Source organism: Dufourea novaeangliae, unplaced genomic scaffold (genome assembly GCF_001272555.1).
Source record: "Dufourea novaeangliae isolate 0120121106 unplaced genomic scaffold, ASM127255v1 scaffold379, whole genome shotgun sequence".
Classification (NCBI taxonomy): domain Eukaryota; kingdom Metazoa; phylum Arthropoda; class Insecta; order Hymenoptera; family Halictidae; genus Dufourea; species Dufourea novaeangliae.
Genome location: NW_015374290.1, coordinates 353,791 through 367,331, shown reverse-complemented (window position 1 = coordinate 367,331; position 13,541 = coordinate 353,791). Strand labels below are relative to the sequence as shown.

General features: G+C 49.4%; 2 protein-coding genes across 2 annotated transcripts in view; one reads left to right on the top strand and one right to left on the bottom strand.

The window, feature by feature from the left end:
* Positions 1-2,360, top strand: part of LOC107192775 (protein dachsous) — a 101,991-nt gene extending 99,631 nt beyond the window's left edge. Inside the window, exon 18 of the mRNA XM_015582112.1 lies at positions 29-2,360. Within this exon, the coding sequence (XP_015437598.1) occupies positions 29-2,360 (2,332 nt within the window). The remainder of the gene's footprint in view (positions 1-28) is intronic.
* A 2,632-nt stretch (positions 2,361-4,992) lies between these two features.
* On the bottom strand, positions 4,993-13,334 carry LOC107192781 (excitatory amino acid transporter). Its single transcript, XM_015582118.1, has 11 exons — positions 12,872-13,334; positions 11,296-11,421; positions 10,969-11,176; positions 10,181-10,223; positions 9,855-10,108; positions 9,505-9,738; positions 7,136-7,330; positions 6,878-7,012; positions 6,701-6,809; positions 6,506-6,624; positions 4,993-5,356 (listed from the first exon to the last, which is right to left on the bottom strand). Exons 1-11 carry the CDS (start codon positions 13,044-13,046, stop codon positions 5,308-5,310), a joined length of 1,647 nt encoding a protein of 548 aa, XP_015437604.1. The 5' UTR covers positions 13,047-13,334; the 3' UTR covers positions 4,993-5,307.
* Between the last annotated feature and the right edge of the window lie 207 nt (positions 13,335-13,541).

Genomic DNA, 13,541 nt, shown 5'->3' with positions numbered 1-13,541 from the left:
AGTGCTTACGACGACATTAATTTTTTAGGTACGTCCTGCGACTCGGTTCGAAGAACCAGAATATGACAACTGGATCGCTAGCCGGAGACGAACCCATTACGGTGATCGTCACGGTCGAAGACGCGAACGATAATTACCCCCGCTTCCTGGAAGAGTTGCACCAGGTATCGATTAAGGAGAACGCAGCCCGTGGAACCGTCGTGGCGATTTTGCAGGCAAAGGACGACGACCTGGCTGGAAGCGCGGCTGCGAATCTGCTGTACGAAATTACATCCGGAAACGACGCCGGCCTCTTTCGCGTAGAGAAGACCACTGGGGCCGTGCTGGTGAACGCAACCCTCGACTGCGATCTCGAGCCGGAAATCTACAACCTCGTGGTGATGGCGTGCGACAGCGATCCGGTATCTCCTCTCTGCGCGTTGACCAGGCTAAGAATCCGTCTGGAGGATGTGAACGACAACTCCCCGAAATTCCCGGTCTCGGAATATTTGGAGTTTGTCGGAGAGAACGAGCCAATCGGTACGACGGTCTTCTCGGCTCGTGCCTCGGATCTCGATCGCGGCATTTTCGGTTCCCTGAACTATTCCATCGTGTCCGCCGCCGCGACCGGCTTCTCCGACATCGACGACAGCTGGAAGCTGTTCGCGGTGGACGGAAAATCCGGCACCGTGACCACGCGCGCAGTTTTCGACTACGAGCTGCGCAATCGATACGCTTTCACTTTGAGGGCCACCGACACGGGTGGACGAGCAGCCGCCGTCCGAGTCCGGGTGGAAATCGAATCCAGGGACGAGTTTTACCCGCAGTTCACCGAGAGAATGTACAGATTCGGTATCAGGAGTGGAGCTCGGATACTCCCTGGCACGGTTATTGGCCATGTGACGGCTACCGATCGCGACAAGGGTCCAGACGGTCGGGTGGTTTATCAGTTGACGTCTCAGCACCCGTATTTCAAGCTGAATCGTACCACGGGATCGTTGATCGTGAAACAGAAACTGATACACATCGACATGGACGTGGAGGAATCGTCGCGATTGGTGGTCAGCGCTAGTTCCGGTAGACAGGGATCTCTGTCGAACATGACGGTGGTGGAGATCACATTGATGGACGACAACGACATCAACGAAGCGAGAGGCGCCACTGCGTTGGCCACTCCGAACGACGTGGGAGGTTCAAATATGGCCGTCGCCGCATCCGGAGGTCTGGCGGACTGGGCTTTGGGTCTACTGATCGCTCTGCTTCTCTTGGTTGTCGCTTTCGGGGCTGTTTTCCTCTACCTTCACCTGCGCAATCGAAGGCACAAGAAACCGGGAACGAAACCGGGTCTAAACGGAGAGAGTAACGCCACCGCGTCGAACAGCTACGTCGATCCAAGCGCTTTCGACACTATTCCTATTAGAAGCGTGGCCGGTGTCGGTAGTGCAGGGAACGGAGGCTCTGGAAACGGTAACGGGGGTGGCGGTGCCGCCTCTTGTCAATTCGCGCCACCCAAATACGACGAGATACCACCGTACGGTACTTCCGGCCAATCCGGACAACAGCAGACCACCTCGGAATTGTCAGGTAGCGATCAGTCCGGATCGTCGGGCAGAGGTTCGGCCGAAGACGACGGAGAGGACGAAGAGATTCGGATGATCAACGAGGGACAACAGACCGGTGACTCTGCGAGCGATCTGTCGGTGCACAATACTCAGGAATACTTAGCCAGGTTAGGTATCGTCGATCCCCCGGCCGGCACACCTAGAAGACCACCGGAAGCGCTGCCCCTCGACAGCTTGCACCTGTTCGAGGACGAGGCTGCCACCGAGGCCGACATCGCCACGTTGATTTACGGAAAAATAGGCGAATCCGGTAGACCAATGTCGGGCTTGGAGGTACCCGGTGGCCCGTCCATGAACGGTTCTCTGAGTTCGATCGTGCACAGCGAGGAGGAACTCACAGGATCGTACAATTGGGACTATCTCCTCGACTGGGGTCCGCACTATCAACCCCTCGCTCACGTGTTCAGCGAAATCGCCAGGTTGAAGGACGACGCTGCCAGCGTTCAAAGCGGAAACTCGGGAAGCAGCGGGAAAACCAAGTCTGTACATAAAGCCCCTCCCCCGCCGTTGCTTACTTCCGTTGCTCCCAGATCGTTGGCGGCCCCCGCGTTAGCCAGAGGCATCCTCCCGAGGTCCCCGATCAGTCACGATGCTTCCACCTTTCCCTCGGCGGCCCTCAGTCCGAGTTTCTCCCCGTCCCTGTCACCCCTCGCGACACGAAGTCCCAGCATCAGTCCTTTGGTGCCGCCCGCCACGCAAAGGTCCAGTCAGAGTGCCAATAGGGGAATTCCGGTTACCGACGCCGAGCTCCGGATCTAACGATCTTTCGAAATAAATGTCGCGGTCACGTATTAGTATTAGCCGCGTGATACCTCGAAATCGGGATCGCACTGTTCGACGGTTCAGAAACGGATTGAGTAAATTCGAACCGATCGTGTGATTTAAGTGCGCGCGGTGTGTATAAATTAGAGACTGTAAGCTGACTGACCTTCGATGACTGAACATCGGAGGCGCCAAGGTGCAAATTTTCTATTCCCCTCGTGATAAGCAAACGCCTCCTTTTCGCGCGCATTAATTATTGTAGATAATTTCGTCTTATCGCGCTGTACGAGGAATTCGACGCGTGGATTGTATGTACCTACTCACTATACCTGTATCGACGACGAAAATGAGGCGATTGCACGACTATTCCTGTATGTTGATATTATCTCTCTTCCTTTTTTGTACGATACGACTGTTACTTGCCGTTTCGATCGTCGCGTCGGCCGATCAATAGCTGAAAAAATACTCGAATCCCTGTAAATAGGAGGCGCGAGCTGCGAGCGCTTAACCGTTAAGTAACCGTGTACATAATACTCCAACGAACGGACGAAAAGAATGATTAACGATATTTCGCCTTATAATCAAAACGATAGACTGCCCTTACACGCGAACGATTTCGATGTTCACGCCATGCCGGTCGAAACACGCGGATGTACAGTGTGATGTAATCGTTTTTTAGGTCAACCGCCCGGTGAAACGTTTTCTCGGGCATGGCGGTGTGTCATCGCGTCGTAAATGCGTCGCCACGAGCGGACTGATCATTCTGGTATTCGTGGCAGCGTGGATCCGGACACGCTCCTTAACCTCTCGTCTAATTTTCTATTTTTTTTTTTTTTTTTACATCGCGTTTTCGTTTGCCCCGTAAAAATCTCGATGTAACACGGGCAGACGAAACGCCCAGCCACGTGAATACGCATAAATACTAGCGAATAGATATGTCATATTTTGTATAAAAATAAAAAGAACAAAACTCTTTGTACAAAGACTCTCCTGTGAGCCAAGGATCCGCGCGATGGTGGATCTTAAATAAATGAATTTTTTAGGAAACCATGATTCTCGTTTCTTGGCAAACCTTTGCGATCCGTATTACGACGTTATCGATTTGGGATACGGGACGAAGAACGATTGTGAGGAAGGGACGTGGGAGTGGATGGAGGGAAGAAAGAACAACGTGGTCCCGTATAAACCTGCATCTTGTTATACAACACGTTGAGCCTTATAAGTATATTCACACGTAGTCTTTGAAGTAATTCGATAAATTCTTTCTCTATTAACCGCTCCTGCTCTCTAGGCTATAAACAAAGCACTTTCCCATTCACCGTTCGACGGTAACACAAGGTCGGTATCGCGCAGAGGTGTGTAGTAGCTCGGATAAACATCGATGCGAACGATTCTGTTAGAACCCAACGTAACAACGGGAGAACCAAAGAAGAAAGCAGAGTATGTATTCTTCAAACGAAACAACGCTCGGGCTTGTAAATTATCGCCAGGAATCATTCGGGTTAAACGACACACACTACGAAGCACTATTTATCCAGTTAATTTGTACATTTAAACAGTCTCTACGATGGAACACGTATCGACCTACATATCTAGTGTCTATAATTAGTTAGTGGATTCTTCTCGTAATTTCTCCTAGAACGTTAAACGTGGTATTTATTAAAACGACATATTCAAATGGCATGTCCAGTCTTGAGGCTGCCCGTCAAAGAGCGCTAGATGTGATCTTCTCTTTCGTTCGTTTCTGGGATCTACGCTATGAAACGGAGAACCAGCGTCTCGATGTTCCAATTATACAATACTAAAAGGGGAACACTAATCGTGACGGTGCACAGAGGCAGAATCGCGGACACGGTGCACACCACCGCGCAGGTTTCCGTGCACCAGTCTGTATAATGTAGAGTCGTCAATGGTCCGAAAGTTAAATTCAGTATAATAGTCAAGATTCTAACGAAACCTACAATCTTGTTTCCAACGTTTCGCCTAGGTTTGCAGCAATGTTCAAAGACATTACACGCGTCGAACCTAACCGATGACTATTCGCTTCGCTCCTAATGTCGTGGCTCGCGTTAATCGGTTTGCGTCGCGACATTACTATGTCTACGGTGTGTTTACACGAAACAAAAAAAAAAAAAAAAAAGGGAAGAAAAATGTTTACCAACAGTACGGGACATGTTCTCGCATCATCGATCATGATCCAGTGTTAGGAACGAGCCGGATCGAAAGTAGCAAAGTCATCGTGGCGCCGTGCAACGTTTTACTCATTGTCTGACAATCGTGAAAGGTACTTGAAACAGTCGAGTGTTTACGTATCGGTGGAAAAGTCTTGTGGCAGTAGAACACGATCGATCACCAAAAATGTGTTTGTTCAGCCAATGAGCTAACGTTTCCGTATGTCCGGAAAACGAAAAGAATTGTTCTGTCCAGTTTCAGTGCGGCCGGTGAACACCGCGTTAAAATAAGGCACCACATTCGACGCTGCTCGCGCGACCGATCAACAGAAACGATCGTTACTATTCAGGAGCGCAACTGAATCGGCGATATCTCGGTTTGCATTCCCCTCGACGATGCCACTACAGAAGCATTGGAACAGTTTCGTTATTGCTATATTCCTAAAGTAGTCTCGTGTTGCGCACTCCTTGATATTGACTTTGTTTTTGATATACCGTTAAACGCGTTACCCATTTCGGAAACGAACGATCTTCACGGCGAAACTTGCGTTCGAATTGTTCCTTACGAGCACTCGCGATTCACGAAGTTCCGTGGCATCGACGGAACGGCAAAATATGACGCGTTGAACAGACGGATCGGGTGCCCGACGTGTCCTCTTTTCGATCCTCGTTGAAACGCATCGTTCTTTTATAACTTTCCCGAGAAGACAGTGTGCGTTCGTTAACGATATGCACGGGACGCGTTTCGAGCTAAACTCGGGATGAATCAGTGGTCAAACTGTCTCCTCCGTCACGCTCCTGGGCATCTGCAACACGCTGATGCTGAAACGAAACAATAACGTTGAACGAGGCGCCATTGAAGTCAACGTCGATTCGGAGCGGCACATTAAGAAGCGGTTGATGAGCTTTCGAGGATGACGATCGACAAAGTTACGTATGTACATATAGGTATACTCGTGAATGTCTATGATCGATGTGATGAACGCCTGGTACGGTGATAAGAAAAAAAAAAACAAATGATTCCAACAAACTTTGACACACGAACGACAACTTGATTCGAGTCTGACCTGCGATACCTGTGTGCGACATTCTATGAATTCGTACGAATTCGCCGCTTGCTTAACCACCGTTGCGAAGTTAACACTTCGTTGCGTTGGCAAAGTCAACGAAAGAACGCAGCCTCGCTCGCTGGACCGTAGCGTGTAAACAAACGATCCTCGAGGAGCGAAGGTATTAGTCTCCCGGCATTAAATACATACGCTCGCTTTTCTACGATGCCACGCTCGATTTATCGTGGCGTTCACCCCTAAGGTCATTGCGCAACAATTTGCATAATGCCGGTACGAAAGCGCGTTCTGCTTCTTGCGTGTGAATCATTCGACCACGGTACGTTACATTTGCGATTGATTGGTTATTTACAAGTTACGCGCGGTCTGCTGATCTACGGCTTCTAGGTCAAACTGGCACGATTTTCACTGTACGAATGGCCGCCGTAAATCGCGAGTGGGATAATACGCTTAATAATTACGGGACGGTTTATAAAAAAAAAGGAGAGTGTATGCGTGTGTCTGAGCGGACGAGAGAGACAAGTTTTGTGGGCGGACGCGATTACGTTTACCACGAGCGTACTGCAGGCTCCTCGGCTTCCTCCTCCGATGATCGATATAATTGACGCGGATCATTGATTTTCAAGATGTAACGACCGCGTCGGTACGGGCCGGATCCTTAGAAATGATTCGCGAAAACACGGAAATGAGAGTAACTCGTGCACGACGAAAGAAGCCTGCCATGAATCGTCGTTTATAAATGTCAACGAATCGAACACGTTATGTTCGCAATGTGTAAGTTAATCAGTCCCGTCGAGCATATCGAAGCGGAATCAAAGACACAAGGCGAAAACCAGGATGAATGCACGCGATCGTTCGTGATCGTACAAAGTGATAGCCTAGCCCTACCAACAAGCTTGTTTACTTGGCGATGCCGGCTATCCTCGAATCGTCCTGCATCTCAACTACGATGGTGTCAGGATCAGGTACTCTATTGGCGGAAATGCATCCGTTCGCGATCGTCGTCGGTAGAACGGTCTCCGACTGAAACACAATCGGCAGATTGGTCCCCGCGCGTTTCCAGCTTGCGTCGATTCGATACGAAACGAAGATACCGTACCTGATAGGCTGCCGCGTCCAAAGCCATCAATTCTTTCTTCGATAATTGCTCGACCACGGCAGCAGCGTAACAATCGCCCAGCATGTTGTTTGTGGTTCGTATGCGATCCCTGGACGCGTGAAAATTTCGGATTACACGAATAGAAGGAAAACAGAGGGTAGGAAAGACGATACTTACACGAACCAATCGATGGTAAACAGCAACGAGACATTATATACCGGAGCGTCGATGGCGCTCAAAACGACCAGCAAAAGTACGAGGGCGGCGCTTGGCACCGAAGCCGACGACACGGAAGCGGCGGTCGACGTTAAGCTTCGAAAAGAAAAGAGTCTTAGTTAGCTCGGCCGATCCGATAGATTTACATCGCATTCGTAGGTACATTAGGCTAATGAGAATTAGGCAAGAAGCCATTAGAGTTGGCGGACAGCTGCTTACATTACGGTTACGATTTCGCCGAAGCCCAAAGCGATGCCATGCATCTGCGCGATGAATATACTTGCAACCGCGACGAACAGAGCCGTCCCGTCCATGTTAATGTTGCACCCGATCGGTAGAACGAATCTGGTGACTCGGGGATCGACTCTGAGTTTGTCCGTCATCAGGCGGAACGTGACAGGAAGCGCGGCAGCCCTGTACAAAGCTGCATTAGTAAAGATAGTGCATGTCGCGTTTCTATATGGATAGCAAGGTTATTTCCCGCGTGCTGCTTTGCCGGTGTCCATGAGGAGGAGGGTCATTCTGGCGAAAGATCGTTCGACAAATTTTTCCACAAAAGATTCATCGCTGTCGTACACGCTTTTTAATGGCAATGCGATGCGAATGGGACAAGCACACGAGTCAAAGAAGAGAATAATGGGACGACGCGTTGTACGTAAGTCGACCGATAGAGCGTGTTCACCGACGGAAAGGCGTTACGAGAAATGAAATAATTAACCAGAATGACCGCGAGGCGAGCTGAAAATCAACCAGGATTAATCGGAAACGACGCCGGGAAGAAGGTGATCGTCCGTTTCATCTCCCGAGTGAACCTAAATCTGTAACAGACAAGCGTATGTACCTTCATGTTGCGGCCATCGATTACTTACCAAGGCCACCCTCGACCTCTCTCTGAACCACCTGCAAAAGGCCGCGTGCAGCGCGTGCTCTAATACATCATCATGATATTCATACAGTCTCTGTTCAGATACACTGAGAGCTGTGTCTTTCTCTCAGTCACAGTGTACGCATAGTTGTGTACGCTCTCTTCTGGAAAAAGTTAATCCACATAGAAAACAAGTTGAATTAGACATTGGCGTTGCAGGTCGGTTAGAACGATCTTGAGCACCGCGACGATGGGACGGAAAAGGTTTCGACGCGTGGCATTCAACGTGGAATGGAATAATTCCGATCTTTTCATGTACGAATGCTTCTCTGTCCCACGATGCATCGAAAGGTTTGGACGCGAAGGACGAGCAACGTGACAAAGTGACAACGTGACAACGTGACAACGTGGACAGGGAAAAAAATAGGAAAATGGGAACACGTTCAGAAGATCGAAAGTCTAGGGAATCGTCGAGGAGAGAGTAAAGGAAAATGGATATTGGACGTACGATAAACGTTGTCGGATAAACTGAAAAAATGATCGTTGCTGCGCGTGATCCGCAAGAGAATGAATAATCAAAGATAGAAAACGATCGTAGTTCAGCAGTTCTGGCCAGTGATGGGCGTCGCCGTCAGACCTAGAAGAGCGGGCTCGACGCGAGCAAGCAATATTTTTTTCAGTTTTCCTCGATTTCTTGAAAAGATGCTTACATAATAACATGGTTAGCGCGGAAGCCTCCTTTGCCGGTATCTTCTTCTTCGGCCTCTCACTTCTGCCCGCGCGACGGCGAAAGGCACGAAGATTCGGATAATGGAAGCCCTCGAAGGCTTCCGCGCCGCGAATCAGTCCAGGTGACACGGAGTCAGCTGATTTCCGGCTCAAGAGACACGAACACCGTTCCCATGCACTTGTGTATCATTGCGTGTCCTTCCAAATCTCTCGCCACTTTTCATTCCTTCGAATGCACGCGCCTCGAAATTTCGGTGCTTTTCTTAAAACGGACGTTGGTAAATTAACGACGGATCGATGCCAAGCTTCACCGAAAGTTCGTGGACGATCACCGACAACCGGGAGTATCCGCATCCTAAGTGCCACCCAGAACTGCATACCTCTCTCCCTTTCTCTCTCTCTCTCTCTCTTTCTTTCTTTCTTTATCTCTCTTTCTCATTGGTCATGACGAGAACTCCCCATGAGAAACGCGAGAATATTAAAGAAACGTAATGACCCTGACGAGGGATCAAAATTTGGACGGGAAGAATGAACGGCTCCGTCAACGTTCGACAACGTCTCCGTAGAGCGACGTTGTGAAACGCTGCTTAAAACCGGAGCTGTTTGGAATGGAATATAGTACGGGACCACGGCCTCGCAAAGCCTCCTCTCGGCTAGCTGAAACATATTGTCTCTATCAATCGATACGAAAATCGTATGCTCCCGGCCTGGTGGTTTTCGTGTCTCGAACGCGTTATCGTCTTGTTTCGTTTATTTGTAATTCTTGTTTTTTTTTTTTTTTTCAACAACTGATAATCGAAAAGGACACGTCCGAAAACGAAAGAAAAGGAGGTGGGACCGAAGGGAATCTCGCGGGTAGGATCGAAGCGAATGCGTGTGACGAAACTAAAATGGGTCGGAAAATAGATGACGATGACGACCGAGGCCATGTAAAGGCAGCCGATTATTATGGGTACTCTGAAGGTCGGGCTGAGTTCGAAGATCGACGACTCACGTTGATGCCATGGCGAAGGCGGTGAGGGTACCCTGGGCGAGGCCGGCATAGAATTTAAAAGGATTCTTTCTCACGATGGCGAGGTAGATCAGCTGCATGATCACCAGCTGATAGAAAAAGACACCGATCACGATCGTGACGATGAACCAAGCGAGCTGCGACATCACCAACGCCAGATCGGTCACGCCCAGTATTTTCCCGGCAATTACGGAGGTGATGCCCACTGGAGTCATCCTACGAGTCAAACGATACTTTTCCATTGGTATTTTTTTCATTTTACTTTCTTTGTTTTTTTTTTTTTTTTTTGCTTCGTGAAAGTCTTTACTCTGGAATAAAAGTTTTGCACGTACCACATCACGGTCGACACCATTCGCATGATGACTTCGAAAACAGCCTTGAAGAAGTCGATCACGATCTGGCCCTTTTCGCCGAGCGTACCTAAGAACGTTCCAAAGACCAAACAGAAGAAAACTATGCCCAACGTGTTCGTCCCACTCCTGTACTGAGTCACTCTCGTCAGCTCCACATCTCCCAGGACCTCCGTGGACATGGTGTCGGTCAGGTTCCGAAACGGTTGAGTCTTTGGAACGTACACCGTGTGTGCCTGTCGGGAACAATCGAAAATGTTAGACGAAACCGAGGGACGTATGACCGTTGAAAGACAAAAAAAATTCACCTGCTGGAACGCTGCCTGGAATATATTGTCCGGGAACATGTTCCTGTAACGTTCGAGAAAGTTCGATTCAGATACGGCGTATATTTTTTATAAGTACCCCGAATAGGTACTCGACACCTACGATTATCGGCTTTCACAGAATCGTTTCTCCATACAACGCGCAATTGTATTAGTGAACGACACGCGCGTACAAGCGTATGTTTTACACGGAGTTGTTCTGCCCGTTGCGACTAAAGTACCCACGATCGATATGCATACTTCTATTTTCAGCGCGTTGGGTATCATCCTCGATGGTTGCGACGGCTTAGGAAAGTTCACCGATCGTGAAGCTACGCGACCTTAATCCTCATCGAGATACCCCTATTCTTTCCAGAACGTATTGCCGAGCTCATTGCCAGACAGGGAAGTACGCCCCGACGTGACGCGACTTAGGGGCATAGGATCGATTGGTTATTTAAAACGGCACGGCGAACAGAAAACTATTAAACGATGTTATCGCTCGGCATTGGGTTTACCGCTGTGTTTAGATAAGACGAACGTTTATAATCGATATGATACTGTTCCAACAACGAGCAAGGTTACCGTGAAAATTCTCACGATATCCGTGTTAGCACAGGGATTAGTAGAACGAGTCGAGCGTTGCTCCGACAACGGGGTAAGGAACTCCATTTTTATCATGGAAAAATTCCAGAAGGCGGTTGCCATGCGTGACCACGCAAACGAACGAAAATAACGATTCCGATCGATAACCAACGAGGAGCGGTCCCGGCGGAAGATAAGAAAACTACCTTCCCAAATCCAGAAGGCTGTCAAGGATGTTGACGGCTCGTCCGTTGTGCGAGGTTGCCATCGATCTTCGAATGCCAGGATTACCCGGGTGAATAAGGAGAACGAGGATAACGCCGAGGACAGCGTTCAACAAGGAGGTGAGTATAAAGTAGACCAGCGTGCGTACGGCGATCATTCCGTTCATTCTTGCGTTCAAGCTCGCTGAACCTGAAAACATTCCTGTCGTTATTTTATATCACGAAATAAGAAACGTGAGATATTTCGTATTCACCGAGCACATAGATAGATATATATATATATATACATCGTAAATTTCAGAATATTACCAGATATAAGGCTGGCGATCACCAGCGGCAAGATCATTAACTTCAACAGCCTCATGAAGAGCTCTCCAGGATAACTGATTAACATAACTGCGTCATCGCCGAGGCCCAGGGGTCGCAGACCGAATCCTGTAAAGAGTAACGAGGTTACAGCCGCTCCAGCTCCTTCGTGGACACGTCGCGTTGTTGTATAGTATTGTATAATAAACGCGGAGATATAATCGAAATAATACGTGGCGAAATCGTAGGCGAGTAAAGCTACCTTGGAGTAGTATCATAGCAAGGCCCGATATTTTCAATGAAATCTCCCCGGGAATGAATAGCGCCATTTAGCTATAGAAACGGCATGTTATGTAACAAATTGCTTTATCGATACGCGCGTGCAAAGTAGACGAGAGCTTTTCATCGAAACTCCTATATAATTGACGCGCAAAAAGAAGGAATCCTGTTGTGGATTTGTGCACGTCATTCGACGCGATTGCGAACGTCCGCGCCTGACGCGTTTCCGATAGAAGTTGCATTTTCGGATTCAGAGCTGCTTCGTAGTCTCCACACACACCCTGACATTAAGCAGACGATTAAACGGATAAAGAAAAGGATAGGGCGAGTCGAGTGCACGAGTGGCTCGTTCAAGGTTGGTCCTTCGGCCACGAGGGGGCAAATTAATTAGACGAGTCTTTTGAAAGAAACCTCTCGTCGGTGATTGGCACCTTTCGACGCGATAACGCGATTAGCTTTTATGTAACTAATGTGAATTTCGAATCGGCTCGTCCGCGACCTATTACGCGAGCGACAGGAAAGGCTTGTTTCTTCTGTCGGCTAAAGTTCTCGAGCCACCGGCTTCTTACGAAATTCCGAAACGATATTCGAAGAATAGGTATGTAGGTATAGATCGAACGATTACGAAGCCCCGTTCGTTAAGCAGCGCGCATAACCAATCGTTATTAACGCCAGTCCTGTACACGCGCACGTGACGCAATACACAATAGACGGCGTTCGGCTCGGTCAAGAAACGTGAAACGACCAAACGGTTCTTATTTGTCACTCGTAATCGATGATTCGACCGTACCATTGTCGGCAGACGTAAAATCGGTTCGCATCGGATGAACTCGACCTTGGCATGCTTCTTGTAACGGATGAATGTGCAGCTTTCTTTTGGCACGCTTCGACCATTACCTCGAGCTTGTAACCGCGCCTTTAAGCTACCTATACAATCTTTTTGCCCTATTTACAAGGGGAAGGGCGGCCACCATTCCGGAAACGCGAAGCTCGGGAAAGTTTGCGAGTTCGTTCGGTGGGTATACCACGAAGACACTCGCGCTCCCCTCCGTTCGAGATGAATGCGCACGCAATTGATATTTACTTGACATATCGGCGTATCGTGTACTCGTTCGACACTAGGTATCTCGTGGTTAGTTTCCCGTGGATACACGCGAAGCACATGTTTCTTTTTTTTTCTTTTTTTTCGGAGGAACGAATACGAAAGCCGTGAGCTTTCTGTTATTGCTATAGGTATTCGACCGGATTGGAGATCGAAGATTTAAGATTTCAGGTTTGAGACTAAGTTTTCGGTACTCACCAAGTATCATGCCGAACAACACGCCGGAGAGGGTGACCACGAGAAGAAGGTTCTCTCGCATGAACTTTCTGGTGTCGGCGGTCACCTTACGGGGACCCTGAGAGGCCGAGACGTCCTGCCCATCCATCTTGGCGAACAGATACTCGGAGAACCGAGCCGAGGACTTCTCCTCCATTTCACTGGGCCGCCAGTAAGCGGCGTAGGTGGTGGCGGTGGAGCCGGTCGCGCACGAGGAGGCCGATCCTCTGGCCGATCGCGCGACCGATTCTGCCAAGCTCCCTTCTCGCGATCTGTCCCGGCTAACGGCGGGGCCCCGGCAGCACCACGACGACGACGGGTTGCCGTTTTGGGGGTGTTTCGGGAAATCCGTGCGGAACGAGCAATCACGGACTCCCACCAAACGTCCAAATAGCCTGACGGCCGTACGAGAGCCTGGTAGCTCGATCGTGATAGCGGGATGCTACTCGACACCCCTTCGAACGGACAGCAATGTTTCTTCTCGCGGTTATTTCTCGTTGATCCGCGGCCACCGGATGTTCCAACAGCACTCGAACGCGTTTCTACCTTGTTCCGTGCTTCTCGAAGGGCTTACGCTTTCGGGTATCTGCGCGATAACATCGACGAAACAGGCCGAGCGGGCGGGCGGACACGGGCGGGCGACGATGTCTCG

Coding starts and splice junctions, on each gene's coding strand:
- LOC107192781 (XM_015582118.1), bottom strand. CDS start 13,046: ATGGAGGAGAAGTCCTCGGCTCGGTTCTCCGAGTATCTGTTCGCCAAG. Junction 9,739..9,854: donor ATGGTGTCGACCGTGATGTG/GTACGTGCAAAA, acceptor TTTGACTCGTAG/GATGACTCCAGTGGGCATCA. Junction 7,331..9,504: donor GCCTTCGCCATGGCATCAAC/GTGAGTCGTCGA, acceptor AGCTTTGTACAG/GGCTGCCGCGCTTCCTGTCA.